General features: G+C 40.4%; 1 protein-coding gene across 7 annotated transcripts in view; it reads right to left on the reverse strand.

Moving 5' to 3' along the window:
- vps50 (VPS50 EARP/GARPII complex subunit) overlaps positions 1-15,761 on the reverse strand; it is an 84,953-nt gene that overhangs the window by 37,884 nt on the left and 31,308 nt on the right. For 6 of the 7 annotated variants that reach the window (XM_027012053.3, XM_027012052.3, XM_081701629.1 and 3 more), the window contains 7 exons: positions 13,308-13,443; positions 5,881-5,972; positions 5,675-5,769; positions 5,163-5,261; positions 3,918-4,008; positions 1,796-1,972; positions 559-677 (listed from right to left, as the gene is read on the reverse strand). In XM_027012053.3, coding sequence (XP_026867854.1) covers positions 559-677; positions 1,796-1,972; positions 3,918-4,008; positions 5,163-5,261; positions 5,675-5,769; positions 5,881-5,972; positions 13,308-13,443 — 809 coding nt within the window. Of the gene's footprint in view, positions 1-558; positions 678-1,795; positions 1,993-3,917; positions 4,009-5,162; positions 5,262-5,674; positions 5,770-5,880; positions 5,973-13,307; positions 13,444-15,761 lie in introns of those variants that run through there. The other variant, XM_081701651.1, reaches the window with a different exon arrangement.

The following is a 15,761-nucleotide window of genomic DNA, read 5'->3' on the forward strand; positions in this document are numbered from 1 at the left end:
TGCTATAAAAACACAAATAATTTCTCAAAGACAGTCATTTAAATAATCTCTAATAATGTTTTGTTTAACCATTTAATGTAGACAAGGCTCATACTGGTTGCAAAAGGTAGCAACGTGGGTTTAAAAGACATTCTTCCAAGAAAAATTAATCTTTTTTCCTCTGAAAAGAGGCCAATGATCGCCTATTTGCTCACTGCACATAGTGTGAGATTCAATTGCCTTGGCAGCATGAGAGAGGTTAGATTGTGGAGTCATAAATTAGATGATGTAATTACTTCCTATCATTGTTGAAAGTCAATAAGAAAACAGGGAGGCATTGTGGTGATTGCTAATTGCAGGATCTATGAAGACTATGCTAATTATCAGCTGCTTGGTTATAACTGGATATTGAGTCTAAGCCTTTCCACCAAACTGATGTTTCCTATGTCCATAAGCTGGAAGTTAAATGAAGGCACATGTCTCAGGTTGTCTTCTTTAAACCCTTCAGGTGATTGCTTTGCAAGAAAAGTTGAGTCCTGATTTAATGATGCTGCACTGAGGCACAGCGGCATTACTGACCTCTTGGTGGGGGCGTCTCCAGTCTGCTCATCCACATAGTCTTGTTTCAGCTCCTCTGCCACATCACTATCGCTGTCATAGTCCTGGTACACACTCTTTTCCAATTCATCTGACTCATACTGGCAAGACAGGGTCACAGTCACAGGCGAGGGACAGGTGGGGTTACCAAGTGTCATGGTCACTCATGGCCACAGAGAGAAGCTTTGCCTAAGACATGTGTTCCTTCCCCCACATTGTCAATATCCATATTCATATACCACAGCTCAGTGTTCCCCTACCTAAAACATTCCAGCAAATGTTAAGGTCTGGGGTACAACCATAAATCCAAAAGGAAGAGAAAGTTAGTTTTGAGGGAGTATTTGAATACACTTTAAGGCAGTGCAGAGGATGATTGTAAATGAAACAGGTTTACAAGACCGAGGGAGCTTTAGGACTTCAAGATGTGTTTCACAGATACTGACACAATAATAACTCTCAGGTTCATTCTAGTGCAATGTAATGAGAACTGCTGACACTGAGCACTGCAAGGAGCCCTGAAGGCTGTTACCAAAGCCTTCTGGATGGTCATTGCACTTTGATGTCATAATTATACATCACATTAACTCCAGGCCCTCTCTTAAATCTAGAATAATTTAAAAAGGCTAGTTTTTGCAATGCCTCACTGCATGTCTCACGGTAAAAACACCTCTTTCCTGGACTACATTATCTACTGAGTAAATGCTCTATTTGCTTTCATTGTCCAAATCTCTCTCTTCTGAAATATCAAGCACATCTGAGTACCAAAAACAGCGAATGAATTCCATAGCCGCCGAAACCTCTAAAGTTGATACACCCAAGGTGCAGCACTTAGTGAGACCATAAACCACTTGGAGCCCTAAATTAATTATGTCCAGGTTAATTACAGCTATTTATTTTCTCATTTCCATAATAGCTCAATGTGCGACCAATAATGTTACTAAAGCCTGAAGAGACATAGGTTGAATGGAGCTAGACTTTGCTCAGGCCTGATATAACACAGCCTTAGAAACTGCTACACTTGTGAGAATAACACAATTTAGCACATAAACAGTACTAGATTTAATCATCTTAACCATATAAACCCCATATTGAGATGCTCATTGTCTCATCACTGAGTTATTAACTCTTAATATTTCATATTAATTTGTCATAAGTGTAAGATGTAATGAAATTGAAATAACTCTGTAATAAGTATATAATAAATGAGTAATATGCCTACCCCATTAGAGGCCAACACATCTTCGGTGTCCTCTTCTTTATTGTCTATCTGCATCTCAAATGGGTTTCCTCCATGGAGATACTGCTCAAAGAGGGAGAGCTGCACAGGGTCACTGGTGGCTGGGTGTCTGCTGGGAGATACTGACGGGGAGCGACACTGGCCCATGAAGCCAAACTCCTGCCAATGACAATAAAACACTACCAAACATTGCCAAACACTAGCATCTCACCCAGCAAAACTATCAGCTAAAAGGCACACAGTGCTATAAGCACTTTTATTCGAAGGGCAGAGGGTAATAACTCAGTAGTCCACAAGTCAGACTACTTCAAATCCCAAGAAATGTTGACTTATACCTTCAAAATCAACAACTATAAACAATGAAGGAAAGCTATTTACGGAAATAGGAAAATCTAAAGAGGTATCAGTGAAGGGTTCAGGGTAGAGGGATTATATATTTTATAGCCGCAAGAGTTAAATAAAGCTAAGATGTTAGGTTGAAATACTTGGACCACCCCCAACAATGTTATTTGTGTTTATTTAAAACTTTAAACATCTGTTTAAGATTTTAAATAAATGTAATCCATGTGGAAGGGCCTGTAGCTTCACAATGGTATTTAGATTCCACTATTGTGTCCGAGGGCCACATGTTCATATCTTACCTTCAGCTCATACTTCTGCCCTTGACAAGAGCAAACTGCTTTAGAGGCATGGCACCATGTCTCTTTCATGCCTAGGCTTTAGCATTAACATTATACAGTAAGCATGAAAAAGTCATGCCATTACTAAGTAATGACTATGTGTAATTGGTGTTCGAAACACAGAAAGTGATAAATAGAAGAGAGATTATAAACCTTCCTGCACATCCAATGCAGAAACTCTGTGGCAATTAAACCAGCATAGAGGGTTAGGGGTTCAAAGCTCTGGAAAAATAGCCCTAAATGACCCTAAACTGCATAAACTAATTTGCATATCATACCACTCACTGACAAGATGTAGTCATGTTAATGAAGCTCATTAATGAGCTCAAGCAATTATACCTTCTTATCAGTGATGAGACTGCCCTATCCCCATCACCTCCTAGAGTCTTCTGAGCAAAAATCAAAACAAAAACCTCAGCCATTGAAATAGTGTAACACAGGAAATCCTGACTTTTGCATAAGCTAATCAAAAGAAATGTTTGGAGATTTATTTAGAAGATCCTGCTGAGTGAATTTTTTACTCCTCTGAGTGTTGATGCATGTATGGTAAGGCATATTATTTGAAAACAAATAATTTATTTAAAAAGTGACATCCCTGCAACTGCTGGAGGATGAATGGCTCATGTTTAAACCAACCAGGAGGTTGGCCCCTAGGGTTAGGAAACAACAGAAAGCTGTGGTGGACTGTAACAACCAATGTCATCAATAACAAAATACCTAAAAAAGGAAGCTAAAACTCTGAAAGCAACACAGTCGATTTAAAAGGTTCCACTAAGTGCCAGTGATCTGACCTTGGTATACTGCGGAAATGCCAAGTTTCAGAAAAGACCAGTTAAAACAAATATGTGTTATGTTAGCAAATCTGAATCTTCTAATGCTTGTACTAATTAACTACTTTCATGCTGACATTATCTTACGAAAGCTTACCTTAAAATCGAAGATAAATTAGCATTTTTAAAAAAGCCTAGCAACATTTATTAACACGTCAAATATTGAGGCTTAAAGTGCAGAAGGAGCCATTTGAAAAGAAGAAAAAGGAAAGCTAAAAATCTAGTTCATCTACTGCAGATTTTTCTTGTCTTAATACCTTAGGCCATGGGTACAACTTATTCACCACTGAACAATGGGACTGATAACATACTAGGGACTGGGATGTCAACTGTAAAACAGTAGAATTTCACTTATAGAAAAAAACATTAATATATTAAACATGTCATAGAATGTTTTCATGCTCTGGCCTCTGACTCTTATCAGTGTGGTGGGTGTAGAGCAGTACCTTTCCATGGCCCTGAGCAGGGTCTGTCCTGATTATCATCTGTGTGTACTGTAATTGCCAAACTTGATGTGGGTATTTCAGACTGTTGTTTTAAAGTTTATCCTGCGGCATGTCACTGAGTTGCCCCCTCCAAAATTCCAAAACTTACGTGGAGTTGTGTAATGCTGAAGTTGGACTTCACAGGACACAGCTCCCATGTCTCATTTTCCAGAAACATCCGCAATTCCTCCAGGCGAGTTCTAATTGCACGAGAAAGGAACAAGAGGCCAGTGGCACAGCCAATGCCACACACACACACACACACACACACACACACACACCTCTCAAAGAAACCAAAAATAAATCCGTATACAACATAAGGTCCTTAGAGATCCAGGAGAGGGCCTGTAATTTGCAGACAGACACTCCCTCCCTCACTCTACTCAAGGTGCGTCTTGGTCAGTAACAGTGGCTTCACCCTGAATGTAATTTTTAGCATCAAAAATGACAGGGCCATGCTGAACCTTAAACAAGGCACAGGAGTTTAAATATCATGCTAATTTGGTCAGGGGTATAAAACCTGATGAAAAATCCACTAAAAGAGCCAAGTGAAAGTGCTTGCTACACATGTTTGGAATTTAAATGGCATGCACTGCTTTTCAACTTGGCAGTGGGATGGGCTAGGTGTCCAGTGTTCAATGATATTTCACAATGCATCCAATTCGCATTGCATTACTCCATGCTTGAAGAAGAAAGGAAGGTAGTATGTCGTGTCTGGCCTCTGTGCCGAGAGGTACAATATATATTCCAGAGCGGAAATGTGTTAATACAGCTTGTGTCACAGCAAAGACAGAGTGCATTCAGGAGGCTGACAGATAATCACTTTTTATGGATACCACCCGAGCAGGCCAAAAAACTGGAATAATTGTTATGCTGTGCATGAGAGAGTGAGTGAGCCCTTCCTCCCTGAAAAGCGCCCCTCTCTGTGCTGCTGCCAGGGTCTACAGCAGAAACCATGGAGTGATGCCACCTCCCGTATGGGCCCCTCTCTGCCCAGACTGCAGAGGAAAGCTGTGGCAGAATGCAGACTTACAACCAACCATTGTGTAGTGGCTGATCTATTATAATATCCCAAGCCTTCTGCATTTATACTGGCACGTTTATGTAGCATAATATTCCATGATTACACAATGTGAGCATGAGAAGTCATTAACACTTATCATGAAACACATTTTTCTGGTTGATTGAGATAGTGAATTATATCTCAAGAAGCACATGGTCCCATGACAAGCATGTACTTGAACACTGTGCATCACACAAGATAAATGCTTGTTGACTCAAGATGAGAGGCAGATGTGATTGAATGCTTGAATACTGGTGTGTAGAGTCAGGTGAGGCCAGGGGCTTCTCTTACCTGTGATAGGTCTTGAAGTAGTTCACACTCTGCCTCTTGATGGACTCTTGCAGCACCTCGGACTTGCTACTGCAGAACTCCTCCCCCACCTGCATGAGCCTGGGGAACAACCAACCAGAGGGGGTGATATGGACGGGGAGAGGTATAGATGTGAGACAGCACCCCAACAGACACCAAAACAGCAGAGAGGTAGGCTTTGTGCTTCAAATCTTAATTAAGCCAATAGAGATGCCTCACCACAGAGGGCAGAGAGCAGATGGATGTATTCATCCTGCCCTAACCTGTGGGCAGGGGTCAGCCCATTGAGGTCATTGTTTCACACATTCGAGGGCCTTTTAATTGAGTTGCACATGCAAGGCTGCACGGAGCTCCCCTCTCCCTGCAGATTATGCGGCATCATTGGTGCCCTCTGCCTCCTGCCCATCCCATGTGGGGTTAAAATGGCATTCAAAGAGGCATTCAAAGCTCCACCAGCCAAGTATATTAATACCAGTGATGACGTGACCACCCACCTGCTGACAACGTCCAGCACCACGATGAAGTCGTCATACTTGAAGTTGGACATGTCCGTGCCAAGTAAGTAGGCTTTGACTTTCAGCTGGACATCCTGAGAGAAGGGAGAGAGACACACACAGGAGAGTGAACCAAAGTGGAGGTGCAGACAGGAAGCTGACAGACAAACCAGAAAGGCAGAAAAAGCAGTAAATGAGTGTCTTACCTGCCAAATGCGGCTCAGGCCATGCTCAAGCTTCTTCTTGACATAGCTGCGGCCAACCGTTGACTCATCTGAGCCCTCGTCACCAGTGCTGTCTGCACATACCAGACCCAACAAACATTCAGTCAACCATAAAGTTCCACATTACAGAACAGCAAAGACAAACGCCACACTCTCCTGAGGCTTTATGAAAGACAGAGGCACTGGGGTAATAGACTTAAAAAATAAAAAAGTCCTATTTGCTGCTCTGCCATACAGTTGCTCAACACAGAACCCAACCCAAATAAATAAACTGTTATCTTAAACAGCCACCTGTCTCTACAGTGTTAAAGAAGCCATACATCTTGCTGTAATCTTTTACTGAAATCAGTTATATCAACAAAATCAGATTAGCTTAGCATATTGTCAGCAATGAGAAATGGTGTCTCAGAAATGTATGCATCACGCGTCAGTGCTTGCCAATGCTGCTACAGCCATGGCCAAACTCATGATAACCTCGAAGTCGAAAAGCATGAGCAGTGCGAGGTGCTAACACAGTAGCTGAAGAAAGGCATCCCAGAACAGTGGCTGTGTCTCCAGCTCTCCCAGTACATGGGTGAGTTGGAGCAGTTTGCATGCTGGAGACCATGCTTTGGCACCATGATGATGTCATCAGCAGCACAGAAGAACTTGGGATAGCATAACGTTTGCCATTGTGTGTGGAAGTGTCTCCAAGTCTCACATACATTCTTAATAAAGTTGATTACACAGATGCAGACAAATGTCGGTTCTTCTACTCGGGTCTCAGCGAACAAGAAAGAAAATCAGAAATTAAACAGAAAAGAACAACATTAGGACCAGTTTATAGCGATAATTAATGCAAATGTCATGAGGCAAGTGATGCCAAATGTCCAGAAACAGATGGAAGGGACCACCTGAAGACATTTGAGAAACAAAGTGATGAGCTGATTTGGGTTAAAGCCAGCAGGTAGCCAGTAGACATTCTCCAGACACTCATTCGAGCTCTTAAACCAGGAGCTCATTTGAATACAACACTTCTGTCAAAACCCTTCCCATCACTGAGAGCTGTATTTATATTTAACCTTAGTCAAGTTGTAAGTGACTCAATTATCTTCACCCCTCCGCTTTAACTACAAATTGTTTTGTCTGTTGGACACATGTCCTGTAAACAAAGCCATGGCCCTTCACATGGTACACACTGGCCTGCACTATGTACATCTGAGCATCAGTTTAAATCAAATCTCCAAACTCTAGGTCAACACAGCCGCACACCCTCACTACCCACTTGCTTGGACAGCACATGTAAGTTTTATGAGCCCACCACTGTTCACAGGCAATTTCATCAGAGAGCTGCCAAGGTGGAAAATGCTTCCAAACCACACACAGGAAAACAAACTAAGGACAAATAAAGTCCATCCATGCATGTGCCATGCACAATTGAAGAACATGGATTATGATCCAAAATCCAAAAAACTGCTTGGATTCCTTTGTTCTCATAAAAAAAAATAAAAGGATGAATAATAGTAATAAACAGAGACAAACATGTTGTAGCATGAGATCAGGCTCATGCAATTATGAAAAACTACAAAAGCATCTGTGTGATTTTCAAGAGAATTGAGACATAAGAAATTCTGATATGACTACAAAAGTATTGTACAAAAAAGTAAATCTGTGCAGAAGTCTATAAAAAAAAAGAAAAGCAACTAACATTTTCTAACTTTGGCAAAGCTGAACTCTACAAGGCTTTATTACAAAGTCTAGAGCAACAGCTGTTACGCTGTGGATAAAAAAATGAAAAGGTCAAAAAGCTTATTTTATCTGAACTGCTTTTATCTGCACTTATTTCCCTGGGAGTAACTAAATCTGCCCTAATAGAACGCAGGACGTCAGATCATCAAAATCTGTTTCCTGGTCTATTACTAAATCATCAAGTATGAGAAATAGTCTGTCAATATAAACTGTTTTTTATTTAAAATTATAAAGATTTCTCCACACAGGACACATGGGGCAAATGCAAACTATTCTTCATCTAATCTTAAGAAATATCTTAACAATGCATGCAACAATTTACAGCACATTAGTGAACAGTTTAAACTGTCAAGGTCACTGATTAAAAAAAATGAACCCCTATATTAAGTAACGAATGGAACATCCATTATTGGCAATCAGCTCAGTCTAGGCTTCCTACAGCAGCTCATAATTTGTGTACAGCAGTTGGGAGGTATCCTGGCCATTTCCTCTCTTTGAAAGTGGTCAGCTCAAGTGTAAATTTAGAGGTGTTGAATAACCTGCATTTCCAGTTTGATGTCAGCACTCCTAATTCCATTCTAAAATATGAAATTCATTCTCTGAAAGGCCTATTGATTTACTCCTGTGTTTTGGATCATCATGTTACATGAGTGAAAATCGTTTAAGGTTTAGGGCACTGCTTGAACACCTGACATTCTGCAGTAGAATTTCCTGTGACCACGTTAAGTCCACTGGTCTTTTAATCCATCCAGGCCCTGAGTGGGTCCCACCCCAGCATAGGACAAGAAAGTTTCAAAGAAAACCTTCAAAGAAAAATGTTGTATTTGATGTTTGATAAATTTATTTTTGTTTGTTTAATATTTTATGACAGACTACTTCAAACTTCAAAAGGTACCAAAATGAACTGGTGGTAGGAAAAAAAAAACTAAATTCTTTAAAAACAGTTAAAGAAATTTAAGAACGATCTTCTAAACCCACCAAGTATGTATAAGGAACCTATTGTGCTCTGCTTCTTTGGAATATAAGCAAAGCATTCTGTACAAGACTATTAAACTTGGAGGCAGTGGGTTACTGGAGCCCAATCAAAGAGCGTTCAGCTGTGGACAGTAGGGGAGGATTTTTTCCCTCAGTCATTTCAGGTCTGAAAGAACACAGCTTTGCAAAGCCTCAGGGGAAAATCCCCACAGGGCCAAATACTGGAGAAGGCAAGAAAAATATAATCTACCCATCAGCATTCATGCACGCACATGCACGCATACACACACACACGGTTTTCTGCATCATTGTCCAGAGGAGGGGTCAGCTTGACATGGCATAAGACTGTAATGGGATGAAGAAAATAATAAGGAACAGATACACAATAGGCAAGACTCTGAAAAGCTATTGCTTTTGTGTTCATTTTATTTATTTGTTTGTTTAACCCCCACCAAGAGTATTTATCCATGGTCACATTCTCTGCATCACAGATTCTGCAAATATACTCACAATGTTGCCTCTTCTGCTCTCATGAGAATTTAAATAAAAACAATTAAAACGCTAACACAAATCAAAAATGTGCAGAATGGCTGGCCCTGAGGATGAGTCTATGGAACAGTGAGATTTGTAGGATGAGGACATCAAGCGCGATAGAGGAGATACATCTGTGGATCTTGCCCCAAATCAAGTGTTCAAAAAAAAAAAGCTTGTACCTGTCTTGAATTCTATTCTTGAAACAACATTGGTCTTTCATAACCCAATCAATCATTCACATTATAGACTCAAAGGAGACACAGTGGGTACAGTCATGACCTCACCACATAGGTTCTCAGGGGATATAAAGATCCACTTTCTCAATAAATGAGCTAAGTGCATTTTGATTTTATTTTATTTTGAACACTATACAACTAGCTATATTATAATTTTATATATATATATATATATAAAAGAACCAAGAAAAGAAAGGCCTTAGTGAGTGGGTGGGTGAGTGCAAGATGTGTGAGTGAAAGATGAGATACAGAAATCAATTTCTTATTGTGATGATAGAGTAAATTTTATAAACAGTATGTCCATGTAAGATCACAAATTATTCAGATGTAGTTAGTATATACGCATACCTCTCACACCACTATACTGACACAGAATAGCTCCAAGTTGTAATACAATACAATCAGCACTTTAAAAATAATATTTTATTTATATCAAAATATATATTTAAATATTTCATTTTTTTTTAAATATATACATTTTTGTTTGTTTGTTTTTAATGGGAACAAAGGAAAATGTTACACAATTGACTCACTGCCACCTCTCTGAGTCTTCATGCTTTCCTGCAGACCTAGTCTCTCACTGTCTGACAAAAATCACAGCCACCAGCCATGATTCACAACTTTATTAGAAATGAACCCTGTGGCAATAGAAGCAATTAAGCATGGTTAAAGAAGCTTCAAACATTCTCCTTGACCTGCTTGGGTGAACTGTGGACTGTGTAAAAATCTCTTTTCAAATGACAGAGAGATGTGTGCTTTTGGCAAAGCATCTCCACAGATGATTGTGACAGGCTCACAGGGCTCTGCTCTGCTCAAGTGAGCCAAAGCCCTGAAGTAGAACTTTCTTCTGAAGCTCTGAGCTCTCTCACAATCCCCACAGTCCCGTGTGTCATCTCCCACAGTGTCCTTCTCCCCAAGCACAGATCACAGTGAGACCTTTTCCACAAATAGCGCAGTGAAACATAATGGACACCAATCAATCCACACCTAAAAAGCCTCAGTCCAAACTGGGTTTGGGGATCACTTCTGACCAGAAAAAGGGCATTTTCTAACATGTAGTTATTGGTGATTACGCACTACACCTAATTACAAGGCAAAGCATGTCACAGGCTAGTGGAAGCAATTTACCTGTTGACAGCACTGCCGAATGAGAGGAAGCAGGCAGAGCAGACTTAACAAGAAGAGATATAAATGCTGAAGGCAATGGCAGGCAACCAGAGGTGTAATTGTCAATTTGACATGGGATTGGTGCATTATTAAATGCTCCACACACGAGAACCAGAGCATGTCCAGGGCCCAAAATTGATCTCTCTCACAGAGAACGGCAGCACCTGTGATGAAATCTGCAGTTATGATATATGACACATGCAGCACACCGTGGACCCTGCATCAGATAGCTCAGCAAATGGTTCATGGTAAATCACTGTTATGGACAGGGCTTTTTGGATTAACCCATTAACCTACAACCTGCTCTAGAAGAGTTTCCGGAGTAAGTGGGGAATTGGTTTGGAGATCTGAAGCTGCACCTTGCACCTTTACTTCTCTTTGGTGTGTTCTGGCCATTGGTGAGGAGGTTAAGCAGCATTAGTGAAAGCCCTGCCAACCACTGCCCTTTCTGCTCCATATACTGACATTTATGCTCTCTCCCACAGCTGTGATTCTACTCACTGGATGCACACATCACCCAATGCCAGCTTCAAGCATAATGGCGCAGGACGGCCCGAGCCCTATTCTTTACCTGAACCATTTTACTTTATTGAATGGTAACATTATAATCACCACAATAACCTGACAGATCCAATACATCAACCTAGAGCTCAGGGCTGCGACAGAAAGAATGCCGGGGTAAAACGTGGCTGAAGAGTATTGGCCAAAGGATGGAAGTAGAACACTGCGCCAAGCAGAGCCACAGAAGAAGGCACATATTAAAGTCAAACACCAGTTTAAAAAAATTTAAAGTTCATCTTGCCTTCTTGACTAGATATATGGAAATGGAAAGGTTATATTTAAATGTAATATTTACCCTTGCAAAACTATGTGAAACTCATACTGAAACTGAAATCAAAGCAGCAAACTAAACATTCTATAAAAGACTGTCTATGCTGGATGGTTCTGACTTTGTATAAACAGTGAAGAGCTGAAGAAATGTAGATGTATTTATCAAACATATATTTAGGATTTCAAATCCTCCTAAAGCCTACTTATTCCTAAGCCTAATTACAACTCACTTTTTAATAGTCTAAAAGGTCACAATGTTGCTCTACCTACTGCCTTATGTGTATTTCACATATTGCTTTTAAAATTAAACTGCAGACAGAATATTTAAATGCTAAATAAGCACATCTCAAAATGACCGTCACCAAGATGTTTAATGTTCAGCTGAAACAAATACACAAAAATTACAGTAAGGTAAACAGGAGTACAATAGCTTTGACAAATCCCTTAGCAAGGAAAACTCTAAACCTGATAAACACAGTGCCTCAAAACTACTTTAGAAACATGTTTCTGGTCTACTCATTTACTGTGGAAATCGATCTAAGTGAATGTGCAAGTAGGAATCCTGTGCTTATCTCAAAAAAGCTAGCCCCTGGGGCTTTTCCCTTTTGGCATCTTACAAATGATTTGTTCATCCTGGAGAAACATCTGCTGCTTTGTTAGGTGTGAGAGAGAGAGAGAGAGAGAGAGAGAGAGAGAGAGAGAGAGAGAGAGAGAGAGAGAGAGAGAGAGAGAATAAAAGAGAAGGAGAGTGAGAGAGGGTGAGATGGACAGAAAGGAAACTTGCACTGTACCTTGCTACAATCAGCAAAACAGAAAAACAGATGACAACACTGCATTGCATTGTTGTTTCATGTCTTCCTCATATGCTTTTAAACTTCATATTGAGAAAGTAGGCCCAACAGAGAAACAGTGTTAAAACGATGTTGAAAGATATGGGTTTAGGACTAACATACTCTCAATGTAAATCATTTGTCCTTTAATAGCTATGAAAGTATGCATGTAATAACATTTGAGGAACTGACATGACCACTAGATAGGGTGGGCAGCTTCAATATGCTTATGAACAAGGCCAAGTCAATAGCATTCAAGTGAAACATTTTTCTCCTTCTAATGCACACCGTACAGCATTCACTGGAGTGGGTATAAGGGTACTTAGGAGTGACTGAGTCTGACATTGGAAATTCATTGAATCAGCTACAAGCACCAATCTATTTCCGGACTGTTCAATGACCTCACAAATCGAAGTGAAGGGAAAGCACTGAGGCAAATGGTGAAAAACATTGCACTCAAATATGACCACTGGGATTTTTGACATGACTACAGTGAGATGTCCGAGTCCAGCTACCAAGACTTACCATTACAGCCTTTCGCTGGTCTTCTTTTGCAAATGTTCATTGGCAAGATGTGCGTAAAATGTAAATCTTTCACATTGCTAACACTCACCGATGCATTTTTAATAAAGATGGTCTAAGGCTTTGGATTAGACAGGCAAAATAAGAAGACTGAAATTAAAATACTGCTGCACACAATGCTAAGTTTTGGTTGTAAAGTCCTTCCAAGTCCAGTCATACAGAGTTCTCCCCATGAAATTTAGCAGTATCTAAACCCAACAGCAAGGTTCACTAATTACACAAATATTAGCAGATACAAATCAATCCCCTGTGGTTGTTTATGCATGAATCATTTCTGAACTCTGAACTGTGCTTTACATAAGTCTATAAGGAGTTAAAAGCTTGGGTGGAAATGTTATGCTTGTTTTGTTATAAACAGTCAGAAGAAAAACTCTTGCTGCAAGAAATATGGAGTGCCAGGACATGGTTAATGGAAGACTCACCTCCATGGGACTACCAGACTTAGATTATATACATCTGTACAGTTTCTATACATAATACAAGTGATATAGCATACGTACAGGCTAATGAAGTGCAAGGGCCTTACCTGCTCCTGCGTCGACCACCTCCTCTTTGTCATGCTCCTCATGCCACTGCATTGTTCGATAGTAGCTCAGCATGACCTCCCACAATGCTTTGCAGAGGTCAGTCAGGCAGGGGATATAACTGTCTGGAGTGATGTGCTGATAGGAGAGGGATAAGAACAAAGAGCCAGTTCAGGCCAAAGGCAGCCACTTTAAGCTGAACCAGGCAGACCAATGCACAAGGATGGAGCAGAGATCTGTTGATGAGCATAGAGGTACTCTGTTACAGTGACTAATGAGAGACACATCTGTGTGGATAAGACGGAAAACCAAAGGCTTGTACTTTGCTTCTTTTGACTCTAATGCTGATACTGTCTTACAAGACCCACTGATGCTTCAATAAAAACAGGAAATAGACTTAACTCTTGCGATCCCATAGATAAATACATAGATTTTACATAAATAGGGCAGGCAAGGTGAACTCTCCAAACAGCAGTAACATTAAGCCTTGCCTTTTGCTTAATATGAAAGTTCTTATTTTAACAGCAGTATTACAATGGAAGTGCCTCCTGTGCCAGTATATAAAGCAAGAAAGTGAAAAGACAGTCAAAGACAGGTAAAAGTCTCGCTATTACAACTGTACTACGTTAAAGTTATCAGCCAAGAGTTGATTTGTGGCAGAACATTTTAATTTCCTTCAAGAATGAAAATTTGAGTGATGTGACTGAGTTCCATGCCAAGTTCACCAGGTGTTTTACAGACAAAAAAATCATATCCAGATAATGTGGATAAAGTTTAGTTTCTTTATTAATGCAAGAGTAAATGGCATTTACACTACACTATTTGTCAAACCGTATGTCAGAGGTAATACATACATGAAATGCCTAGTTACTGGCTTTTGTATTGAAAAAAAAAAGCATTGAAGCTCTTTGGATATACACTTTGCCCTAAATCTTACCTTTAACATTTGAACATCAGTAAATCTGACTGCATGGGAACATGAATACACCAGAGATAATGGAAGGAACTGCAACAGACCTGGATGAGCATTTACCCTGCATTTAATCCATCAGACCCACACACAGCAACAGCACATTCTTTGGAGCACTGTAATCAGAATGAACACCATAGAGACTGAACTTGCTTCTATCACATTGAAATGAGAAACTATATTTCAAGTCCAAAAGGGGACTGTGTTTATAATGAAATACAGTTTGGTTCACTTTTGACCTCAGTGACAATTCTTGGAAAGGCTGCCATACCCCTATTTGGCAAGGCTGATCTACAGCTAGGGAGGCCCAACGCAGACTTTGCTGTCTCGAGCCACCACATGGCCGATTCAACCATGCACTCACATCCATCAGGGCCGTCGACAGCGCCACGTAGGACTCCTATCCAGCTCATGCTTGAAGCAGGGGTGTAGATGTGGAAAGCCTGCTTGCTCTGCAGGGTTGCAGCTGGGTGAATTACAACTAGCCAGAGCCTGCTGCTCCTTTTACGGCGAAGCGATGGCACATAGCAACATAGCTTCCAGCTGTGGAAAAGCTAACATTATCAGGCCTTTAGGAGCAATTTATTTAGAAGGTGTCTCACTTCACCTTGTGGCTTTAGGCAGATACAGCCTGCTTATTGTGAGTTTGCCCGGGGTCTGTAACTTGGACCCTCCCACAGAGACTTGGCAGTCTCTCACTCACCGCCAAACAGCTTCTCAATAAAGAGCGAGTAGACAAGACAAATCTTTATATACGAGGGGAAAGTACAGAGCAGTAAAAGAAGTGACAATAAGAAACAGACTCAGGTCAGTAAGATTTAACAAGTAATTGCCAACCTAAACCCCTTAAACTGTACAGAAAATTGTCATAAAATACAATGGACTGCCAATAATATAAAATGTCCAAAGATATTAATGACCACTTTATGATCAACCATTGTCCAGTTCTTCCAGAGCTGACAATGGTGGCAACTCTCGTTCTGTCAGCTCTTTAAACTGAGGATTCAAAAAACAACAGGCAGAATAAACATATTTTTGCACATTTGAATATTTATGTAGACTACTGTACATCCTGAGTCTGAGTGCCTGAGATAAACCTAATAAAGTCTGAACTGTACATAGTGATTGCATTCAGGCATGATTCACCAGCAAGGTGAATTCCACACATGAACCCACCCCAAGTGGCATTTTACCAGAGTCTCACTACTTCAATGAGCTGTGGCTCGACAGGGATGCAACAATGAATGTGCATCAAAACTGATAAAGGGCAAATATCATTCTCAACAGCTAGAGAACATAGCTTTCCGTGGAATATTTATAATGTCAGCTGACTAGTATTTTAAGGCATCGACATGTTTTCAATACATCTGACACACTCATGTTGCCAGACTGCCCACTAGTCTACAGGCAATGTGGTTCAAACACACTGGTATTGATCCTGTGATTAGCAGCGGAAAATAGAGCTTGGTTCTTGAGAACATCACAG

Source organism: Electrophorus electricus, chromosome 2 (genome assembly GCF_041902795.1).
Source record: "Electrophorus electricus isolate QZ-2024a chromosome 2, ASM4190279v1, whole genome shotgun sequence".
In the NCBI taxonomy this organism is placed as follows: Eukaryota; Metazoa; Chordata; class Actinopteri; order Gymnotiformes; family Gymnotidae; genus Electrophorus; species Electrophorus electricus.